Genomic DNA, 18,593 nt, shown 5'->3' on the forward strand with positions numbered 1-18,593 from the left:
GATCAGGAGTAGCTGTGGCAATGAATTCCAGAAGCTAGTTATATCCCGCAGAAGTGCCAGCAGAACAGAAATCTGTGTGTGCGTTCCAATCCCCAAGGAATTAATCTGATTGCAAAGACTACCAAAGGAGGTAAGAACACTTACATGCATCCCCTTGAAAGCAAAGGATAATGCTGCTTACGTAGTTCTAGAGATACAGAAAAGTTCCCATTGTAGATACACCAAATGTTCATAGAAAAAAGCACTTTTTCCAAGCAAGAATGTGATCACTGACATTTTACAAGCCCTGATTTAAGCAAGCAGACAAGTAAATCAGAATGTGCTACAACATTGACCAAGAAAATATTTGCTATTATTCTTTAGTGCCCACTACCCCTCTATTTCAAATGTTCAAATCACTGGACACTCCATGAGATTTTCTTCTGTCTCAGAAGATGTAAACATATCTAAACTTATTAGAGGAGAAGGCAGCAACAGGGTTCAGCACTTATTCAGGAAAACGAAACTTTTCACAATAACACAAGTGTGCAAAATTCATTACAAGGCACAGAATACACAGATGTGTTGCACTTGATTGCCATTTATTCAAGAGTATTTCTTTTTTTTTTTTTTTTTTTCAGAAGAAAGTCTCCTCAGGGCGTATTTGGCTTAAAAGACTTGATTTGCTGCACAGGATCCTTCCAGACTGTCCATAAATGTGTTAATTAAATTGGATTAAGTTCTGGAAAAAAATATTGTGTTGGCCCAGTGTATAAAGCAAGTCACATTGCTAGGCACTGCAACAGAGACCTTCAATTAGTCCCTCCTGCTCTAACTTTCTTACTACCCATCTTGACTGTATCTTCCTGCAAGCTACTCAAATGAAATTAATTTTTCCCTAAAAAGATGATATTTAAGGGTGATTGAGAAGGATCCTTTTCCTAAGGGGGTAGAAAGATATGAAATTACATGACAGATTGGTGTACTTCCTTGGGTACTTCAGGAAAATGATGACTGTAGGTGTTTTTTTTTATGTAATATGGAGATACTGAGATCAATTGCTGTCAGTCACAGCATAAATTCAAGGAAAATACCTCAGCACTGCAGAGCCTTATCTGCATCCCTGTTCATGTAGTTGAGATCAGAAACCCTCCTACTGTCATTAAATTATGAGTCACAATGAAGCATAAACTGCCTGTTCAGCTGAAGGACATAGCTGTCTTCCCAGAAACACAAGGCTTGCTGGCATTTGGGAATGGTGGCCAAGCCTTGGGTGGCCTGGAGCAGGATAAGGGGGCATTAAAGGCTAAGTCTTCTTTGATTCCAGAACCTCTTAATTGTCTGTTGCAGTTAGGAAAGAAAACACATACCAAGAAACAAAAGAAAAAGAAAGCAAGATTGCAGATTTAATTTCAAAACAACTAGTCTGGAGGTCAGCCCAGGGACTTGAATTTCAGTAAAGCTTTGGCAGCAGGGGCACTGTCTGCCATTGTTTGTGGCTGAAGAGGATCTTATTCCTGATAAAGGAGCTTGAACTGACATGACTCTTCTTTTTCTCAATAATCCATGTTGCTCAGATGAGGTTCCTAGCAGCAGATTTAGGGTTAACAACTTTGACACTTGAGAGAAGCATTTGTGACAGTAACTTTCCAGGTTTCAGGGATTAACAAGCAGGTTCAGTCCACAAGGGCTGTCATGTTCTTGAACTCTGCATTAGGAAGGAAACTGAACTTTGCTTTTCTTCAGCAGGTAGTTTTTAGTGACACATCCTGGCTGTCATCTCTTTCTGTAAAACAAGGGGAAATAAAAAAACAAATAGCATTTGTGATAAAGTGTGCACAGTCCCCTTCACTGTTAATATTTCTGCAACTCTGCAAATTCATGTGGTTTTATATGGCACCATGTTTCTGCCCCTCTCTGTCACTTGCAAGGACAATGAACATAACTGGCAAATAAAATATAGCATTTTGTCACTTTTGACAGCTTTAATAACCTAATAAATCCCTAGACATGTCACGTAAATGGTGCTACATCCCCCTGCCCAAAGAAATAAATCAACTGCAAATGCCAGAAACCTTTTAATTTAATGTAAAAAAAAAAGAATACAAACCATTCTCGTTGAACCCGCAGCCAACAAGAGTCCTAGATATACCTTCTCTGCCTAGTTATTTCTGCCTGCCCACAGGTACAAAGGGCATAGGAATACAAACCTTGAGGACTTGACCAGAGCTGTGGCATTCATCTCTATGGTGGGGTTTTGGACCACTCACAGACTTCATTAGGAACTGGGGTTTGGGATCCACATAGGATTTTATTTGATTCAATTTACAAGCACTCTGATACAAACTGTCTGTTAACATAAAACCTCATATTTGTCAGCAGATTTTCTGGAAGGCATTATCTGAACAACAGCCATCCACATACACCAGACCACACAGCATTTACCTTGGAAAATCAATTGAGGTTTACCAAGTTATCAGAAGTCTCTGAAAAATCTCTTAGCTTGCTTGATTAATTTGTTATAATTTATAAGGTTATTAAGATCTAATGCAAACAGCTTCATGACAATTTTGTAACTGTATCTTACTCTGTGTTTAACAGATTAATTTTCCACATAGAATCCTACACATAATCGTGGGACTTCTCCCTTTCCAAACCTTTGACTAGGTTTTCTTCCTTGTATATTTATCTTGCATTACTTGTTATTTTGTTGCTATGCATGTAACAGAAGGGAATGTTGTAATTTGTTATAAAGACAATGGTAATTAGTACAGGAATTTATACAGTTATATGTGATCTTCACAGTGATATATATAGTAAGCTGAATTAGTAGTGGCCTCTCCTCTAATTTTGTTAAATTCATCAAAGCTGACTGTTCATGGAAAAATCTGTCTCCTTTTCTCCTTAAATGTTTTGTACAGGGTTTTTTGGGGTTGTTTTGTTTTTTTCTTAAAAAGCTGTGATTAGGTTTATTTCATTGGAGCAACAAATACCAAATGCAGAACTAAATAATATTCAGCACACTGTTGGACAGCTTCCTACTGAGGATTAATTAGGTGTTAATGTATTTCAAGGCAGTTTTTATCTTTGCTGGCCCCTAATTTTACACATACTCAGTATCTGCATGTTCCTAGTGTGCTTCCAACAGTCAAGGCTAATAGATCTGTGAGATAAAACACTGCAACTTCCTTCTGCAACTGCTGCTGAACAGTGATTTTCAGTCAGATTGTATCATCTTGCCCTGTTATAAAAGCAGTCCAGGGAGTAGCAGTTCAGTGGACCATATCAGAGCCATTGTAAATTGGGCCACCCTCCTTCAGACACAGTGGGAGGCAATCTGCAGTAGCATGAGAGGTAGGAGTCTAGATACGGATAAATGTGTTCAGGAAAAGGGCAGAGTCAGAGCTTACATGATCTGTGCATAAGATGTAAACCAGAGGTTTTTAAACCAGTTTGCCAGGACAGACATGGAGCATGAATCTATCATGCCATTTCTAACTTCTCTCTAGTGGCAGAATTTATTTTTTATGGTAATATAAATTCATCCCAAGCCTCTTTCTCCCTTAATTTCTGAATTTTTTTGGTTATACAGTGATATCTGCAGTCTTCTCCCTAGATCCTGTTTCCTCACCATGTTAGGAGACCACTGCTGCAAATGGCTCTGTAACTTTCTCTATGCAAGGCCTTCTGTCCCAACAGCTGCTTGGCTACAGTTTTGGAAATCTCACCAGAGTTGTAAAGTCAGAAAAATATTTAACCTTGAAAAGCATTGACATCTCTGATGCATAGAAACATTCCCTGTATTGATCCATATTGTTGCTGGTAAATGAAGGACACACAAGTACAGTCACATTGCGTTCCTGCATATATGTGCTTGAGCTTTTACTGATTTTACCCAATGACAGTGAATTAGATGTGCTTTTAAAAAGCCCATGATTCCAGTGATAGTGAATTGGTGCAAGCTTTGTGGGAGTGACCCATTTCTACTTGTTATTTTCTTAGAGGAATTCACAAAACAACCAGGAAATGTGCTCTCAAAGAGACTGGTATTATTTGGAGCTGGCAAAGAAAAAGCTAGCTTTACTCAAAATGCTGGTGAGGAGGAGAGGAAGGGTCATACCCACAGTGTCCAATCTTGGCTGGGTGGCAGCATGAGGCATGCTGTGTGCTGCAGAGCCTGCTGCTGAGCCTGTTGCCAAACAAGCTGCTCCTACCTGCCAGACTCTGCCCCCTCTGAGATACTTACCTTTAAAAACTAACCACACACTCTTCACAGAGCCTGCTGGCATATCTCTCACTGACTCTGATGGGCACCAGAGAACTTAGCACACAGTCCCCCCTCCACCTAGGTCTTCAGAATAGTCCCCCTCAAACCTCACCAAAGATCAGATCCTGAGTTATTCTGCAGCTGCATAGCCTTAGGTGAGCACTGTCTTTAACAAAAATCTGAATGTTCTTCAGTGTCTCCTGGGTCTTGGGTTTGTGCTTCTCTGAAACATCACTGTTCATTTTAAATTGGGAAGGCTGTAGAAGTACGTTCTTGACTAACAATTATCAATTAAAAGTACATAAGAATATTTCCCAAACACAGAATATAACAACTAGCTATCAACTGACTCTTCAGAGGAAGCAGGAAGACTGGAAATGCGCTTTGCCGTATGGTACTGTGATAGCCAGTCCCATATTATATATATATATATATATTATGGATATTGAATGAAATATGAAGGCTACACAGACAAGGGAATCAGAAAATCAAACACAGAGACACAGATAGACACACATGAGCACATGACAACATATTGAAAATTTCAAAGTCCTTCTGTGTTCGTTAACAGAAACTCTCCATACCACAGCTTTTGATAGCAGATGCTCTTCCTCATGAAAATTACTTACAAGACACTCCAGAATATTGTTCTGCATTGCTACATTCAGACTTGTTCCTGCTCTCTATTCTGGATTGCACTGTCAAAAAAATGAAGGCAAAAGTAGATGGTATTTTTCAAATCCAAAATCCAAAGTGGAAGCCTGGACTCATTCTATTTGTTGAATATGCCCAAAACCAGTAACTATGGAGAATATAACATGGAACTTACTTCTAAGGAACATAAAGAGAAGCATTTGCTATTCTTTATCAAATCATTGAAGTATTTACTTACTTGCTGGAATTAATCCTAACAATCCACTCTGTAACCTGTTTTGTTAATATTTGTGATTTTCATGGAAGGACACATTTCTAAATATTTTTCAGGGAGTACCAACTTGATTTCACAGATGAAGGGAAAAAAGAAATATTTAAAAAGGTAACCAATATTTATATCTGAAGAATGTCTAGTCCTCTTTCCTCCATAATGCTCCAAAATAAATTTCAGATACATTCAGCACATAAATCTACACCTAACTATTTTAATTTTTAGTCCTCAGTTCACCTTTAAATGCAGCAGGAGAAGAATGGAAAAAATGCAACATAGCCAGGAGTAGTTAAGGAAATCTCTTTTTGACATGACAAATTTACCTGTGCTAAGATATTGATTGTATCTGAATGGTTTACAATAATGAATTTCCCATAAAGAATGAGGTTCTTCTAAGAAAACTGTGTTTCTATGCTTATGTGAGTAAAATATATAGCTGGCAAAACACAAGGTAAAAATCTTTCAGACAAGCATCACCTTTGTACCAGTATATAGTAGAACCCAGAGGCCCCTCCTATGGAAAAGCTGATGACAAAGAAGATGAAGTGAAAAAACAGTATAAATAATGTTATTCTATAAGAATACCAGAAAAAATAATAAATGCAATAATGACTAAAACCAGTGTTGTTTTAAAGACTCAAATCCTCCTTCAGTGCCTGAATCCCATCCTCACTTCCAGTTCTCCAAACTGAAGCAAAGCATGGCTTGACACTCCCTCTCATCAGCTCCTCCTGCTGCCAGTTAGCAAGCTTAAGGATGATTTGGAAATATTTTGTTTTAATGCTTTGACAACTGTTTTAAACATAATGAGGTTTTAAAATGTATGGACAAGTGTGTCAGCAGACAAGTGGATAGAGAAACAGCACTACCTGCTGACAGGCAGGGACACCTTATCTGGAGGCACCCATCAGTCTCGAAGACCTGACCAAGTGGGGAAGAGGAAGGACATGCCAGCAGCGGGCACCATGCCAAATCCACTTGCCAAGCTTACTGACTCCACAGGGAGCCACTCATATCTCCAAATACTGCGACCAAAAAAAAAACAAACAATCAAAAAACATTGCCCAGCATTAATCACATTCTCACAAGTAAGGAACTTACAATCTATTCAGCCATCCTGTGAAGTAATACACGGTGTTGGGCAGAAAGGCGATACACAAACAGGCCTTTCAGTTTATGGACCCATAACAGTCCAACCCAATCTGATCTGAGGTTCATGACTAGAAGGCTCTACTAAGCAAACACAAGCATCACTGGGACACACCTTTCTCCTCCCTGATCTCATGGACAGAGAAACAAGGCAGAGCCACAGGGAATGCTATATGCATACAGAGAGGCCCAGTGATGCACCAATGCAGCCAGTTCACAGTATTTTCATAGTTCAAATCACAGCTGCAGAATAAACAGAGGAAGAAGAGAAAAATCTGTTCTTCACAGCACAAATGGCTATGACATCTACAACTTTTTCTTGCTGCTTTCTTCACAAACCTCTCAATAGTTAACAAATAATTAACATGTGGACAAAGCTCTTTGTATCGTGGTGACAAAGGAAGCTGTTTACAATGGAATACTGATCATGAGGTCGGCACAACTGGTCTGTATTCAGACTGCTGATTGATCAGGATAGGAAGGCTGACAACAGAATTGTAGCAATAAAGTAATCTAAAAAACTCCGTTTTTGTCTTTTGGGGTTTTTTTTAATGGAAGTTTTAGTTAAAACCATGCCCTGAATATTCATTTAGAAATTGTTCTCTCCAAAAGAGTAAAAAAAATTCCTCTACTTCTTCCATTGTCTCTCTCTCTGTATCCCGACTGAAAAACACCCCAACAGAATGGTAATTGCTGCCCAGTGGGTATATTCATCATTCAGGTACCTCCTTTGTTAGGTTTCACGATGACTTCCGCTTGAATGACACTCAATTATCATGATGCACAGCATTAAATTAACCTCTGGCTTCAGGGTAGTTATTTTGAAGCTAAGGACTGGCTGACAATAATCTTATTTGGTTCCTCCTGAATTTGTTTGGTGATGTTTGCAGAACACAGATAATACTCCTGTCTGTAAATGTAACCACTTATCACTGATGACAAAAGTATTTTGTCAACTGACTGCAAGCAGGAACAGGATCAGGAAATTACCCTCCCAAATACACCTGTGAGCTGTTAGACCCAGCTAGATACAAAGAACATGCATTTGGATGACTAACTTGCTTAAAATCGTCATATTCCAAGGAGGTATTTTCACCTTCTGCATGCTTTTGTCTTTTGTAACAATAAAATAAAAGTTGAATTTAGTGTACCTTACCCTTAAATGGACTTGAAATATGCTGCTTTTCATACTGAAGTAATGCAGAATCAATAAGCAAATACTACAACTACTACTACTTCAACTATCTTTAGCATAAATTTCACATAACACTTCAGGAGCCATGTTAGTTCCCTACTATGAACTACAATACAGTTGCATATAGTAGGTATTTTGCATAAATTATTTTATACACTAACCTAATTAAATGGGCCATAAACACATCTTTCCTCCGTTCTGTTTTCTTTTGCAGAACTAAATTAATGTGACATGAGATTTTTTTTCCTTTGACAATTAGAAAAAGTGGTCTTGCTGTTTCTCAGTTTTCTGGTTCTTGCAGGTTTAGAAGGAATAATAACAGTCCAATGCAACACTCAATAAAAGCAATAGAGTCACTCACCAAATACTGTTCAAATTAAGAAAACACATGTTTTTAGCTAAGTAAAGTAGTTTTTCTGAAATTTCTTCTTAATCCTGACTTCATAATTGCCTGATGACAGACTAATGAAGGGAGCTGTTAAGTGCTAAAGAAACTAAATCATAGGCAATTTTTGATAGTTAACCAAAATCACACTAGGAAAGTACTTCTGTCTTGAGTTCAGTGCAAGCAAAGCAGCTGAATCCATAGAAATAGTCACTAAAAATGTGTGCGGAAATGATATACTCAGAAAATCCTGCACAGCAGTGACCCTTAAGGCTCTGCTTTTTTGAGCATCAGAGCTGAGAATACCATTTTTCAGCAATGTTAAGTCCTAGAGTTCTCAATTTCCTTCTAATTTCCTGCAGGATATAGAAAATACAGCATTTACCTATAAGTGATTTCATCTTTAGTTAGTGATCAGATCAGATAAATTCTCACTGTTTATACAAGGTAAAGAAAATCCTGTTGGATATTAACATCATAACTGGACTGGGGGCAGGAAACGTGAGACTGTTCAGGTTTTTTGTGTTTCTAAAAGAAAAAAAACAACTGTTTTCTAGTTGGCAGCAGTGACTGAACAAGTCTGAACAAGATGAAACTGTTACATGTTCCCTGCCCAAAGCTTAAACCATCCAGGCAGCACATACAACACACTGGGAAGTTTGGAAGGATAAGCAGCCAAAGATATCTTTAAAACAATGTGTTAATATTGCTGTTGCCTTGCTTCTTCTAAGTGCTATAACACAGGACACCTTGAAAAGATCTGAAGGGCTGTACTTTGATGGGCAGCAGTATAAAAGTAAAACTGGGCAGCTATAAAAAATAGTGACAACAAGAACACAATAACTATAATGAAATCAGTTCTTCTGTACTCTGGAGCTCAAACTGTCCCCTGCTGACTGGCAACTAATTTGTATTTCAGACTCTACTGATTCATGGATACCTTCACTGCTAAGTGGATATACAAAGAATATGGACTGGAAAAGTGCAAATTCTAATTTTCACCATAAACATTAAAAAACCCAAAACCTAAGCAGACAAAGCAACATTTTGGAAAAAACTCCAGTGAATTAAAAAAGGAATCCTTTTATTTTAAAATATATGCTTGAAAATTTTGTCTGCATAAATAGTCTCTTCTAATCATCCTGTTTCACTCAGCTGTGCTTCATCTGAGTGCACCCTGTGTCAAAAGTGCCAGTACTTTGCCATGTTTTGATAAACCTGCAACAGCTGAGTTTTCCACTGTGAGTACTGAATTAAGCTAGTGCTAGAAGTGTTATGTTTATAGTATTTCTACTACATCTATGGCATTTCTGGCAATCAATTGCCTGATAGGCAAACTTTTTTTTTTTTTGTGGTATAGACAAAGATGCAGCAAAGCTGCTAATTATTTAGTGAAAAGACACATACCTGTAGCTACTTTGGCTTCAAGCACAGAGGCAGAGTTATGAGTTACAAGTTACAGAGAGACAAGAGTTATGGAGCTAGGGGACTGATATTCATGAGGTCTGTATCCCTGAAAAAACAAAAAGCATAAAAGAGAAATTCTAAATTGCTCACCTGAGCCCTGTATGACTACAGTACTGTTAACTGGCCCATCCTGAAACTGACAGGAGACTTGGCAGAATCTGTGTGAAAACAGAGACTTCTTCATTTGTTATCTTGACTTCAATTTTATAATAACTTTTAAGCAGCTTAAAATATAAGATGAAAATGTTTTCAGAAACCAATCATGCTATATAGCCAATGGAAGCTTTTACACTGAGAATAATGAGTCCAGAAAATCCTAAGGTCCTTGTTTATCCTGCAGATGAAGTCCATGCTCATGGAGGCAATTACCAGCTTCACCATTTTGATACACTCAACTCCACTGATGGTCACCACTTCCAGCCTCAATTCTAGCCAGTTGCTACCAAAGCTGATAGTCTCTGCATCTAAACGAAACCAACATTTCAAAAGTAAGCAGAACAGTGCATGTAAGGAATAACCATCTCTACTTTTTGTCATTCAAATGTAATTATTACTTCCTGTTCTTATGAAAAAAATGTTCATAAAAATTACTTTGGAAAAAAGCTCAATGTTTTAATAGGATGTGATTTATAAAAAAATAAAAACTTGAGAAGAATAAGCAAAGCAGATTACTATATTCTGCTATCTATTATCCCTGACCTCAGAAGAAAATTTTGCTACCATCAATAGTTTCCACTTATTTAGGAATCTGCTGGGAAATTAACTGATTGCACTGCTATCAAACTAGTAGGAGTAGGATGGACTAGGTTCCCCTCCCACTGGCACTTTTAGATTAAAGGCCTCCTCACCACATTTGGCAAGCCTATCATGGAGATGCTCTTCCCCCTGTCTGACAGATGGACCTATCAGCCCCTAGCAGACCAGGTTCATAAAAGCTTGCTCACTCCCATTTCCACCAGAGTAACTCCTAGAACAACTCAGCAAAGCGTATCAGCAAACACCAAGGAACACAGAAAGCTTGGGTTTTCCCATTTCTTTTGCATGTGGCAAAGGTCCAGTTTGCTGCTGAAGGTAGGATATAGAACTAGGAGCAAGCTCTTCTCTTGGTACAACTCTTATTTGTGGCACCAGAGTATTTTGCAAACACTGTTAAATTCAGGCTCACAAGACTTCTGTTAAATGATAAATATTTTTATATTTCACATAAGAAGACTGATGAAGAGACCTGTTACCCAGAGACAGGCAAAAAACCTAAAACAAAACTGGAAACAGAAAGTACGTCTTTAACCAACAGATCACATATGACTTAGAAGAGGATGCTTTGTACTGGGCCTTACTGGAAAGGTTTTGGTGGCAGGGGGCTAGCAGGGTGGGTTATGGTGGCATAAAGTGTATATATACACCATATATATATACACACCATATATATGGTGGCATGCTGTCCTGTGCCATCCAGCTACTTCCATCTGCCCTAACACCACTGCAAAAAACCCACTGTGTGCCAAAATTTCCACTAGAGAAGCATGCAGTGCCCTCTGGTCACAAATATTTAAGAAAACAGCAGCTGTTAAAAGGAGAAGACAAATGGTGGCACTGTTGGGATGTCGTTGGAGACATATTCTTGGAAGGAAGGTGTGCCAGAGCAGACACAGCCCTGCAGTAACTGTGGGTCATGGGTGCACACCAGAGCAGAGATGCTGTGGAGGGACTATGTCCCATAGTAAACCCACACTGGGGTGGAGGAACACAAGTAAGAAGCAAGAAGCAACAGACAGCCCCCTAGTCTTCAAGGGGAGTTGCCCTTCACTTCACCAAAGGGATTAGGAGTATCTAAATGTAACCTAGCAAACTCAAGGTGAGTGGAGACCTGCAGGCAGGAAGAAGTTTTTTAATGAATTAGAACCCAATGAAGAAAGGCATTTCTTTGCCAACTGTATGGTTTAATTATAATTTTTCTCTTTAATACATAGATCAGCCATCAAAAGCTTTGTTAACTGGTAATAAATTAAGTAAACTTCATGAACAATGAGAGTTTTACTTATAATGTGCTTATAAAGTTATAGGGTATATTTCTTAAGTCCTATACATTGTAGAATACATTGTCAGAGGAAAGGCTTCACAGGAAGGAAGCAGAGGGGCTAATACTTGCCGTAGCTCTGCTAATGTTTGAATAACGAATTTATGTGCTAAGGCAGCTGCATAAAGATTCTCACTAAAAATATATATTTAGATGCTGTGTTTGAAGTTTGACAAGCTGTCACCTACAAGGGCTGAGGGTGGGATTGAGGTAATAGGCACCCCCATGTCTGTGGTATTTTGACCATTGGAACAGACTCAGAAGTGAATCAAGGTGAACTACTGACAGTGGGAAACAATGCTGGTCACACAGGGAAATGGCACCAAACAAATAACACATCTTAAAGCTAGGTATGTTTCCCCATAGCCTCCCCATGACTGCATAATTTAAAGGTCTTCTGAGAGCTCTCATGGTGCTGCATTCTCTGTTGGTTGCAAAAAAGAAATCATATGCTTTCAGACATCTTCTTTTTCCCTAAATTAACCAATTGGACATGTGTTTTTTCCCTCAGGACCCCCTGAGGAGGTCAGTGGGGTCAGTGACCACGTCAGTTTCCTCTGTCAAATAAAACTACTGATGGGTATGGGAAAATGACATGTAGCATTTTTAACTATTACCTCCTCTTTGACTGCAGAAAGGACAAATTATGCAACTCCCAGATGGGAGGGAGAACCCTGTTTGAATTATTTGCTTCATTTGATTTTATAACTGCTGCACTAGGTTGCAAAAGGCTGATAAAATCTATTTTAAACATAGAGCATAAGTCCTGCAGACTAATATTATGATTCATGTACTGCCAACTTCCCCAATTATTCTCCCTTCTTAAAGTTATGTTGATAAATCAGTTGTCTTCCCCTTTATTAAAGCATGTGACAGTCTGTTTATTTAATCATCTCTAGGCCCATTTTCTAATTAAGGGAGATAATGCAGGCTCATTTCCTGTCATGGTGAACCTGACAATAGTCCACAGGTTTGTTGTCCTTAGTCCAAATGACCTCAACTACCACATTAAAATTCAAGTCTATTTGTAATGCCTGCTTTGTTCGGCCATTCCCTCCATTTCCCTTGCTCAGCTGAAGAGAAAAATACAGGCATGGGTTTTTCTTCTGTATTTCTACACTGCTCATACCCACCCATGTCAAAGACAGGAAGAGGGAAGCAAGTGAAACATTTATTTGGGAGATGGTAAATCCCAACAAAGTTAATAATCAAACAATGATCCCAAGAATAATTTTGTGAAGGGAAGAATACAAAAGGAAATCACACACAAATTGGAGCACATTTTCCATCTCGCTCTGCTCCTGGACTTGAGTAACCTCCTGCACCACTCTGGCCCCACACCTTCATGTGTCAGCTTTGTGCAGGGATATTGATACCCACTAACTGCAGCATTAAACCATTTTTGTCCCCTCTGTTAAGATCTCCTATTTCTGAGATACTCTGATTTGTATATTGCTATTGATTCAACTTCAGTATTTAATAGTTACAGGCTAACTTAGCATCACTACTCTGGCTGAAAAACTCTCTTTAGCAGGGCTGCCTTCTACCCCTTAGGACATATTTATAGAGCATATTAAATTCTCCTATGCAGGAAAAAACATAAATACATTTCAGGTTATAAATACATGCCATATGGAGTGTCTTTCAGTGGGCCTTGCAAACTGCTGAGAACAAGATGATACATTTTTTCTTACTTCACAGACTCCCCTCCAATCAGTGTATGTACAAGAACCACATGTGCAGCTACTCCAGTTCCTGCAGAAACACAGGCAAGCATCACTTTGCTACACTGTCAGAATTTTTTCATGTCAAGTGTGCTATATACATCCTTGCAATGTGCCTTTATGTGAAACAACTAAAACATGACGTGATCCTGGGTACCCTTTCTACAGGCATTTGGACTACATGATATCCACAGGTGCCAGCCAATATCTCAGCTGTCCTGGGATTCTGTGTTCAAAAAAAAAAACCATAACAAAAACATCCACAAAACAAACAAACAAACCAACCAACCAACCAACCAACCAACCAACCAACCAACCAACCAACCAACCAACCAAAAAAAAAAAACAAAAAACCACAAAACCACAAAAACACACAAAAACCCAAAACAAACAAACAAACAAAAAAACCACAACAAAAAAACAAAACCCAGCAATTCTAGCACTTCCTAATAGGCTGTAGGATACAGTATATTCCAAACCTATGGACAAATGTCTCCCTCATGCCTTTTAAAGTTGGCTAAACACCCACAGTATGGATTTGAACTGCTTTCTGAACTGTCCCTAACTTTTCCTTCTCTGCTTATACTTTTTTATTTGCATTTTCAAGCAACAGCAAAAAACATTTCCATTTCTGCGCCCTTGCTTCTGGAAACAATGATTTTAATTTTAACCTATTTCAGTCTACAAGGAAATGTTGGTTTTGTTACACTGCTAATTATCTGAACCTCTGTCTCATTTCATCTAACTTAGAATCAGAGTGTCCTCTGGATCTAGCACACTCCATACCTTCACAAACACCTACTTAAAGACTTAAAAAAACATCACAACTCACCTTTATATAGATAACTGTTCCCTTTATATGCATTTAAAAGACTGCTATGAGTTACTGACCAGTGAAAACAGACAGAATAAAATTATATACTAAATATATAGTACAGGAAGAAGCAGAAGACAAATTAACTTCTATTTTCAAATGTCAGGATTTTCCACCTTGTATTTTTCCATACAACATACATTGCACTTTTCTCTTTCTATAGAGCCTACTGAGGATGTCACAAACACTGCAGCAGAAGGGTCTATGCAGAGAGGCAGAGTTCATCTCTTTCAATCATCTGTTGAACAACAGACCTTGCTTCTAAAGGAAACTCACTGCAACAATGATGAGAAAGTCTTGGTGAAGGGAGGAGGAAAATTTCCTATACCTTTTGCCCAGATCCCACACTTACCAAAGGCTCTAGTTCTTTGCGGTCTATGAGGTTGAGCTCTGTCACAAAATAATAAAAATGCTTGTAACAGGTGTTGACATGGGCCTCAGCCCCCATAAGGATGATACGGTCGAAGTGATGGATGTAGACATGAACAAATACCCGAAAAAGCCGACAAAGTATCTTCTTGCAGATCTGGAGAAAGTTTTTTGGAAAGGGAACACCTGTGAATAGAGAAGGCAAGGTTATCATAACCATCCTGTCATCCTCCCAACACAGAAGCTTTACAGCCAAGTGTGAGATTGTTACTGCAAACTAGGTTATGACTTCCTAGGCCTCCTTTCCAATCCAGAAGATGACTTCATGCATACATTTATTTGACAGCTAGCACTAAAGATACCCAAATACCTAAACAACTTTAATAAATCAAGATTGACAGGAACAGGTTCTTCTTTTCCCGTGTATAATTTAATTCCAGTATTGTAACATTCAGAAAGGTGATTTTCACTGAAGTGCACGCTGACCTATTACCATCAATGGATTTACATAATGCAATAAGTCAAAGCGATACATACAGAGTACTTCTTAGAAGTAACACACTCTTCCTGCTCATGTTGCTCAACATGGTATTTCACAGCACCAAATTTAATAAAAAGTTAAAAATAACTGACAGAAGGACTCCTTTGCTTTCAACTTCCTCCCAGTTACATGTACCAATCTGACTGCTCCTTTAATAAAAAATCTCTTGAAGAGATACAGGAATGCCTCTTTCAACTTTTAAAGTTACACTACTTTGCATCTGGATACTCCAAAGCAGAGCACCATTTACTAATAAATTGTCAGGCATCAATAATGGGGCATGAATAATTTCTTCAGAACTCTCCATTAAGGACTGATTTTGCATGGAGTTATGTGCCACTAAACTGTCCCCAAAATCTTAAAGTTTCATCTCCTTCTATGATTGTCTCTCAGACATGATGACTTTAGTGCCATGCTTGGAACTTTACTGCTACTTTGCTTTGTACCACAGTTTCCTGATTTTTTAGTATCTAATTCATGTTTTAGTTGGATTTGAACCACATAAATGCAGCTTTTTCTTTTTAAAAAAATAAAAAAACCTCACAGCCAAGCATTTTCTTACTGACTAAAAGCCCAGTTCATGCTCTGAACAAGATAAACATTTATTATGAAAGAAGGTGGAGATAATAAATAAACACTTTTGTGAGCTTTCTAGTTTTTCAGATTTTAGTCTCCTGTTAAATATTGCTCAGCACTCATAAGAATGGTGAATTAATGGACAAATTTACCAGTTTCACTGAGGGTGATGTGAGGACATACAGAGAGAATTTCCATACCAAACCCAGATTTTGAATACAGATGACATAATTATCAACTGTGGCTGTAACCAGTCTCCATCTGATCAATATAAACATGTATCTTATTTTGGAATCCCTGGCCAAGGACGTACCAGGATATATCCACTGTGGATATGAACATTGGTGTGTCCATCAGCATATGAGTCTGGAAACACATCAGCCTGCAGAAGTATCCCTGAACTACTCCTACATTTGCCACTGCTGAAGTGCAGATAATGTTGGAAAATGTCTTGCTTTTTTTGGCCTGTACTGTGTTCACCAAATATTTCAAAATCCTTTTGAAATAATTTTAGGTAGCTTGTAGAGATGCAATGGTGTCCTTCTTATTCCTGATGTACAAACCAAGGATCAGAAAAATAGCTGCATCTATCAAGGCACAGCTACATTATTTTCTTAAGAAAGGTTTGCTTTTTGTTGTCAAATACATTCATTTAAGTGCTAAAGCTATTATGGAAGATCATGGAGGAGAATGTTTGAATGCTCAAGACATGGTTAAATTACAGAACTGACAGTATGTACAGATGTCTTGTTTAAGTCACAACTCCACACAATTAGCCAAGCACCTGGATTATGAAAATTGTTGCTATTTCCAAGGGCAAAATAAATATAATCTATCAAAAACATAATAGAAACCTCAAGTAACTGCTCATTAACCAGGGGGATCACATTCTCATTCCAGCCATCAGATCATGGCTAAATTCAAGAATGATTACAGAAGCAACCTGCTTTACATTTCTGTAAAATTTACCCATACCAGAAATTAAAAAATATACCCAAGAAAATGTAAAGTCTTAAAAACAGAGGAAGATTAATAATTGGCACTTTTCACTGCAAGCTAGTTTGCCAAACTGAGAGATGAATTCTTGAAAGCCCTGTATTTTCTAATCCAGAACAGGTATGTTCCAAAATGGAGAATAATTAGTTTCGTCTTCCAAGGGCTGACACATATTTGTTACTGAAGAATGTTGCTGTAATGAAGACATTCCTACTTCTGTATTAACTGACTAAAACAATCTGAATAAACCCAGCTGAAAAACTCTTTAACTTCTCTTCAGGCCATGTTCCCACTTCACAGCTATAGGCAATAAGTGCAAAGGCCACAGAACACTGTTTCTGCTGCAAGAGAGGACTTTCATCTGGAAGTTTTTTAGATGCATTATACTGTCAATTTGAGAACATGTAAACAACACATTAAAAAAAATAGTATAGAACAGGCTAGGATTCGTAACAAACTTGCAGTGATTCCCTCTGCTCCTCACATGAATCAAGATTTCAGACAAATTGAGTACCTTCACTTGCTGTTGCAGAATTTTTCCTATTTTGTGGAGTTGTATCTGATTGATTTTCTCTTAAATAAATAATAAAATTTAAAGAAACATTGCTGCTATCACAAATGTATCAGTTGGGCACAGCAGAATTGGTAGTGGCTCTCTGATTTATTTCCTATTCCAGCAAAACTCATTTACAAACTGACACAGTTTTAAAGAGCTAAAAAGCATCTCATAGTATCACTGAAAGCAACTGATAACTGTGTAGTGAGCTACCTACACTCCTCAACCTTGAAAAGCCTGTCAGCCTGTCTGTCTTTCCCTGACACACAGAAGAGGCTTGAAATCTGGTCAGCCTCAAGGTACAAATACACATATTGAGGTGCTTGCAGCCCTATTTTGAATGTACATCCTGCTGTTCTTTGTGTTCAAAATTAGATAAAAGAGAATAGATTCTGACCTCAATTACAATAGAATGAACACAAAGTAATGCCATCAAAATTGAAAAAATCAGAGCAAAATGATTCTAGATTTATATTCTGAGGTCAGATTTTGGCCTACTGTTTTGTTCCCATTGCAACTCTAAAGTTATAAATAAATCAGCCACAGAACAGAGTAATTATAAGTGACTCTTGGGAACAGACTAACTTAGATTTAGATCATCTGATTTGTTAAGAAGCCTGTTCTCTGTCCTTCATCTCAGCCACAGCAGTCTTTGCCTTAGAATCATCAAAGCTGAAAGAGACCTACAAGATCAAGTCCGACTCTCCACTCAGAACTATGACTGTAGTCTCTAAAACACTAAACCACATCATCAGCGCCAGACCCAGATGCCTCTTGAACACTTCCAGGGATGGTAACTCCACCACTTACCCCAGGCAACCTATTCCAGTGCCTGACGACCTTGCAGTGAATATTTTTTTTCTAATTACTGATCTGAATCTCCCTTATCTCAGTTTAAGGCCATTTCCTTTTGTCCTCCCACTGCAGGCACAACAGGACTGACCAATCCCAATGTCCAGTCAGCTTCTGGTTCCAGTTCCAGGAACTTCTCCAGTTAACCAGGACTGCTGATAGATGATTGAGAGCACCTTGGCAAGTTCTTCCACTGTTCATTCATTTCTATGGGGTGGATCCCATCAGAACCCATAAACCTGTGAGTGTCTAACTTGCAAAGCAGGTCACAAACCACCTCCTCCTGGATTATGTGTGTCATGGAGTTCCTTTACCTTTAAGAAAGTTAAAGTTGCTGGGGTGTCCTGGGAGTCTTTTCTCCTGACCAATTATCGGTCATTGCTGAGAATTGACAGCAGTTTTAGCCATTGAAAAGTAGAATCAACTTGTGAACCCCACCTTAAAGTGTACACCCAGAAGTCTGTGGTGCTTCTTTGTTTCTTGACTGTGAAGGGTGGCGGAGCTCCGGCTGGCCTCCGGTTCCCTGCCCAGGCCATGCAGCTGGGCGGGGGCCGGGCCGGGCCCGCTGCGTCTCTCGTCTCCCGGCCAGGAGATGAGGCTTGCACCGGGCCAGGTCGGGCTGGGCCGGGCTCGGCCCGATCTCTGGTTCAGCTGGAGGTTT

General features: G+C 38.7%; 1 protein-coding gene across 2 annotated transcripts in view; it reads right to left on the reverse strand.

Annotated features, from left to right (window-relative positions):
• Nucleotides 1–604: 604 nt before the first annotated feature.
• The window catches only part of MOB3B (MOB kinase activator 3B), an 88,005-nt gene continuing 70,016 nt past the window's right edge, over nt 605–18,593 (reverse strand). For both annotated transcript variants that reach the window (XM_058826091.1, XM_058826090.1), the window contains exons 4-5: nt 14,395–14,597; nt 605–1,765 (exon numbers count right to left, since the gene is read on the reverse strand). In XM_058826091.1, the coding sequence (XP_058682074.1) occupies nt 1,736–1,765; nt 14,395–14,597 (233 nt within the window). In that variant the 3' untranslated portion in view covers nt 605–1,735. The remainder of the gene's footprint in view (nt 1,766–14,394; nt 14,598–18,593) is intronic.

The sequence above is a fragment of the Poecile atricapillus genome, chromosome Z, assembly GCF_030490865.1.
Source record: "Poecile atricapillus isolate bPoeAtr1 chromosome Z, bPoeAtr1.hap1, whole genome shotgun sequence".
NCBI lineage: Eukaryota > Metazoa > Chordata > Aves > Passeriformes > Paridae > Poecile > Poecile atricapillus.